Source organism: Trachinotus anak, unplaced genomic scaffold (assembly GCF_046630095.1).
Source record: "Trachinotus anak isolate AG129_WGS33_773 ecotype Australia unplaced genomic scaffold, CSIRO_AGI_Tana_v1 ptg000016l, whole genome shotgun sequence".
In the NCBI taxonomy this organism is placed as follows: domain Eukaryota; kingdom Metazoa; phylum Chordata; class Actinopteri; order Carangiformes; family Carangidae; genus Trachinotus; species Trachinotus anak.
Window position 1 is genome coordinate 6,911,164 of NW_027273867.1, and position 6,000 is coordinate 6,917,163.

The 6,000-nt window shown below is 42.0% G+C and overlaps 1 protein-coding gene across 1 annotated transcript; it reads right to left on the reverse strand.

Annotated features, from left to right (window-relative positions):
* Positions 1–2,482: 2,482 nt before the first annotated feature.
* marcksl1b (MARCKS-like 1b) lies at positions 2,483–5,203 on the reverse strand. Its single transcript, XM_071500451.1, has 2 exons — positions 4,902–5,203; positions 2,483–3,883 (listed from the first exon to the last, which is right to left on the reverse strand). Exons 1-2 carry the CDS (start codon positions 4,986–4,988, stop codon positions 3,335–3,337), a joined length of 636 nt encoding a protein of 211 aa, XP_071356552.1. The 5' UTR covers positions 4,989–5,203; the 3' UTR covers positions 2,483–3,334.
* Positions 5,204–6,000: the final 797 nt, after the last annotated feature.

The following is a 6,000-nucleotide window of genomic DNA, read 5'->3' on the forward strand; positions in this document are numbered from 1 at the left end:
ACACCAGTGTTTTATTTAGTTATCATTTTAAAATCATTTTCAATATTTAATGTTATGTTATTATCGATTAGTGGATTACTTACCCTTCTTTAGTTAAATCCTGCTATCCATGCCTTAAGTTAATATTTTATGTCATACAAACAAATATATACATTTGTAAACCTGAATCAAACCATGTCTGAAATCTTTAACATACCTAACTACATATGCACATGGCTCCACTGTTGCATCACTGTCGCACCACTGTTGCACCCATTGTTCAGGAGTGAATCATAAAACACATGCACTGGGATGATGTCAGTCTGAAATTTGATTTGGACAGCGCAAGGCAGTTTATTCCTGTATTTATTTTATTTTTTTAAATATTTATTTTAATAGTTTTACTTTATTTAACAGGGACAGTTCTCATTGATTAGAAACTGTTTTTCATCAGATATCCCTGGGTAAACGTTAAGGAGACACTACCAGTGGCTGTGCATTCAAATGCTGCCAGTGATATAACATGTACTGTCCAATTTCTGCACTTTTCAAATCACAACTATGAACATAAGAAAGAATGCATGAAATATGATATATATGTTTTCCCAGATTTGCTCATTGTTCTGTTTCCCACTCTAATGTACATTCATACTGATGCAGGCTAAACAATCAATCCAGATTCTTAAAAAGTCATAGAACAGATAAGAAAACTAGACAATAGATCAGCTCTGTGGCACAGCATGCATTGGCCACTAGGTGACAGTGTGTGCTCACTTGTATTTGACTGCAACTTCCAGATCGCTGCAGACCCTGTCACTTCTAAATGAGAAATGCAGTATCTCTGAGTGATCAGTCACAGGATCTCATGTATAGTATGCAGTGCAAACAAAACAGTGATGTAGAGAATAAACAAAACACGGGCCTCGTGGAGCAGCCGTGAATAATTCACAGCTTACTGCGCCTACTTTCCTGTGTACGGTGTTAGGTTTTATGAAAGATTTACACAAATTCGGTTAGCCTTGTGATGATTTTGCCTGCAATTTAAAGACCGTTAATGGAAGAAAAAAAAAAAAATACCACTAAAGGCTGACAAATGCATCTGCTACCACAGGCAAAGGGATGTATGAACTGGGAGCTCTAGCTTTGTTTGAATAATTCAGAATTGTTTGAAGGTTGGGTCCAAATGGAGCTCAGATCTCAATTCATCATATCACCATGTGAACTAGGTCAGTTCGCTCAGAGCAGGACTGCTGTGTGCAGTTAGCCATGTTCAGGAGGCTGCTCGCCTTCAAATGGAAGCAATACTGTACACGTTGAAGAGGAGGGGGCTGGGGGGGATCGGCGTAATGGTGCTGATCTCAGGACCACAAGTCTAATAGAGGGCCAGGGGTCATTGGAGCTAACATTGTAGTGTTGGTGTGTTCAATTATCTCCACACCAATCAGCTCGGAGCGTGTGGGTGTTTCCTGCTCCATAGAAAATCACAGATTATGACCAATGTGTCATGTTGAGGGAGTGTCACGTGTGATAAATTTAATATCTAATCCTACATGAATTACAATACTGGGCTTTTGCTTTTATAGTGAACGGTGAAGTGGATCGTTGTTTTTGTTAAATTATTACCTTCTTTGCTGGACCGGGGGAGTGCCAATCCAATAATGACTAATAATTACATGAATGAGAAGAATAAAACTTTATTGATGTCTGTTTGGCCTATTCAGATTTTCTGGGTTGCAACTGATAGAAATAAAGGGCTAATAAACTTTATCACCCCCCACCCCCCCTGTAATGTACCAATTTCTCTTCCTGTACTGTACTGTTCCACCTGGATTTACATTACTTGCTAATGTCCCAGCTCTTGAGAAAAGGCCTTTACTTATTGAAGATAAACTAAATCACTTTTAGCTCTGTAGCCATGGCACACAGTAAAATGTAGTGTAACAGTTACACACGGACAAAACTGACCTCAGTAATATCACTAACATAGCAAAATCTGTCTAAAGTTTGCTAACATTAGCTCACTTTAGCCAAATTAAAATACTAGTCATATCAGACCAGAGTGTAATTACCTGAGAAAGGATGTATTTTATATCTTATGAGTTCAGGGACGTTTAATTTCTAAAAAAGGAAGAATGTGTTCATCTTTCAAAAGTGACATAGTGTAGCTTTAAATTAGGCTTTGAGGTTACGTATGGAAGGGGATAGTGTAACTGCTCCAGTTCCAGATGTTTTCCTTATACTTTCATTTGACTAATGCAGACACCACAACAATGTGAAACGTCAATGTCAGTGGAGCATCAGCCTTTAAACTGTTAGAATAATTGACCTTAAATTCTGTATCCCTTATCCTTACTGTACTGCTCTTACACTGCTGCTAGTAGCTTTGAGTTGATACTAGAGTGCTATCAACTTTTTAATACGACAGGCAGGCTTCAGACGCCCTCTTTACTTGGTAATAACAAATGTAATGCATGATGTAAATGACCATAAAGACACGTAAGCCGGCAGGTAACCAACATTTATTTACCATTATCAACTTTACAATAAAACCAGGAACATCTGTCAACATTAGCAAAATAAAGAACAGAAATCAGTCCAATGTATTTACAGAGACAAAGCAGATTCAGGCTCACACACGACAGATAAACAACTCTGCTTCATATCAAACCGCAACAGTGAACATAGCAAGCTTAAGTGTTCTTTTTTCATAGTAAGGTAAAAATCAAAATTGTCTATTTTTTTTTTTCTTTAAACAAACAAGACATAGCTTCTCTGAATCTTTAAGATGGTTCTCTATAATACACCACAAAATACTTCAAATTTGGGTTAAAATATAGGAATGTAAAAAGTTGGCAAGTCTCTTAATTTTCTGATTTCATTTTTTTTTTCTCTATTTAACAGTCATTTCAAGTGGTGGTGGTGTCCTAGTATCTCATCTAGCTTCATTCCTTCAGCAAGGAGGCATCTTCATTTGTAGATTTTCAGGGCACAGATGCTCCATCCTTCTCCATCCATCCTTCATCCGTCCATACTTCATGGTATCATTAGCTCGCAAAATCCATTTTTCCACATAGCGACCAACCCACAGCCTCAAACTCAGTCCAGGTCCAGATGTCGAGCAGTAACCAGGGAAGTGATCTAGTGAATCTAGTCTGTCGTCTTGTTATCATGACGAAAAGTGGCACGTCGAAGGAGTCTCTCACATACATGTGTATATATTTACATATACATATATCCATATACATATGTATACATATACACATATATATATAAATATATATATATACTCTTTAAATTTTCTCTCTCTCTCTCTTGAAAAACAGTTCACCCAGTTCATTGTGAGCTAAAGGTACAATCACTCTTTCTTTTCAGAGGGAGCGGGGGTCGAGCTGCTCTCCTCTGTTGGTTTTGTGGCCTCAGGGCCTGGAGCAGCTGCCTCCTTGGCCTCCTCCTTGGGAGCCTCCTCTTTAGCTGGAGCCTCCTCTGCCTTTGGGGCCTCGGCCGCAGCGGCAGCCTCCTCCTTCACCTCCTCCTTCTTCTCTTCTGCAGGAGCGGCATCTCCATTCTCAGCGGGTTTCTCCTCAGAGGGGGTGGCGGCGGCGGTGGCGGCGGCGGCCGCTTCCTCCTTGACAGCCTCACTCTTCTTGCTCTTCTTCAGATTCAGTTTGAAGTTGAAGGACTTCTTCAGGGAGAACTTCTTCTTCTTCTTCTTGGGGGTCTCCTTAGCGGCAGCCTCGCCCTCAGGTTTGGCAGCCTCTCCATCTGCGGCAGGTGCCGGCTCAATAGCGTCGCCTCCTGCACCGGCTTCAGACTCCTTGGCTGCCTCAGCTGAGCCGTTGGTGGCAGCAGCATCCCCATCAGGCTTTGTAGAGACATCACCATTGGTTTTCACATGTCCATTCTCCTAGAAAACGGTTAAGAGACAAAAGTGTCACAAAATAAGTCACTTTTTTTTTTTTAAGGAAACCTCAATTCGCACGCATAAATTACAAACAGGATCTATTTATTTGGAGGATTTCTCGTTTCTATTCACAGTATCGTCGTGCTCATCAATTAACCACAGTGTCGCCTGCTCGGAGGCGACGCCTTGCAGTGCGCTAATCAGGCGACAGGCGGCGGTAGCTCCTCACAGACAGCCCGAGGTACCAGACAGACATCGGCTCAACAAAGAGCAGGCTGGAGCCCATCGATGGAAGAATGAAACCACCTCAACTGATGTTTGGGGTTTTTTTCCCCCTTTCTTTCTTTTCTCCCCAATTAATAACTAATATTTGAAAAGCTCAATTATGATTTAATTCTCAAATCAAGTCATTTTTTTGTGTCGCTCATTAAGTGTGTGTGTGTGTGTGTGTGTGTGTGTGTGTGCGCGGGGGGGGGGGTCATTTACATTCCTAATGATCCAATAATGTTCTGAAGTATCAAATGAATGACTAAATGCGACTCCTCTCACCCCCAAAACATCTCACTGATAGTAATAAGGAAATCCCCGGTTTGTAAAACAGGCGTCCAGACGACACCCAGGCTTGTGTTTTAACAAGGGAGGAGTAGTAGACTGCCTACGTGCGCTCAAGCTGCCCCCCTCCCCCTTTTTGCCTGGCACTATCACACACGTTGTGCGGATTTCGGGTTAGACCTCAGTCACAGATAAACACACGCTCGCTTTAAACTTAGGCTCAAACACGACCGCACTCTGGCTCGTTTGTCTGAGTTATGGGGGGTTTCTGTGACCAGCCTGTCAGCAGGAGACAGCGATGCTTCACCGCCCCACCTGACTTACCCTTACATTCAAGTTTAATCGATTCCGCGTCGACTAAAACTGGGAGACCTGTGTTTTCATGAGAGAAATACAACTTTGATCAATTTCTCCTCTTCTCCTCTGTAAGAGCAGAGAGGGCAATAAGGGGCCAGCTGAGTGTAATTACCTGGCCGTTGGTTTTGACAGCTGCAGCATCGGCGGCAGCAGCGTTAGCCTCGGCGGCCACCTCTCCCTTGGATGACTGGGATCCCATTGTCTTCGGTGAGTAGTTGTGTCTTCTAAAGCAAATGTAAAGCAAAAAAGAAAAACTAAAAAAAGAGTGGTTTTAAGTTAATCCAAACCCCAGGTCGAGTAACGTATCCAGCGGTGAAACGATGAAAAGTGTGGGTTTTTCTTCTAACGGCTGCGACGTCCCGTCGGCTGCTCCTGTGCTCGGACTCGTCGCCCCGGCAGACACGGACCCTCTACACCCGGCGCTGCCTGAACGCGACGCTTCAACATACAGCAGGTTCAAGGCGCCACCCGTGGGCGGAACCCGCCCCGGTCTGACCAATCAACGTCCCGTATGAGGGCACGTCCAGCCATCTTTGGCCAATCACCTCTGACTCCCTAATTGTCCCCGCCCCTCCAGAAGACCCTCGGCAATGAAATCAATTCAGTTCGACTGGATTCGGTGTTTTATAGGCATGGAAGTGAAAAAAACACAATATTGACAAGGCATCAAGATAAACGATGAACATTTTTTCCATGAAATCATTTCTTCACCTTACATTAGTGCGTCTGCTACTGCATGTGTTCTTTTACTTCTGTTCTTTCAACAGTTGAGTGTTAAGTCAAAGATAAGATGAGGAATACCAACTAAACTTGGGTATTTTTATTTAATAATAAATAACAATTGATTATTACAGCATCTGCATGTGTGGGCAGGCTATATAAATGTGTGTCCCCTGACGATTGAAGACCTGGGATGCCCCACTATAACCTGAGTATTAATATTCATAGAAATTGGTGTAAACATAGCAAATCTGTATGAATTCATTTAAAACTAGATTTATTAACGCTATTAACTAGTCACTGTATCCAGACTGACTGATAACCTTGGCAATAGTTTCCGCTAAAGGTTATTTCATTATCAGTTGATCTGTGAATAATTTTCTTGGTCGACCGATTGACTCATTTGATCTCTAAAATGTCTGAAATAGTGCCTGTTAAAAATTTTAAATTGATGTATTCAAACTGCTTGGTTGGTTTTCGCCAAATAACAG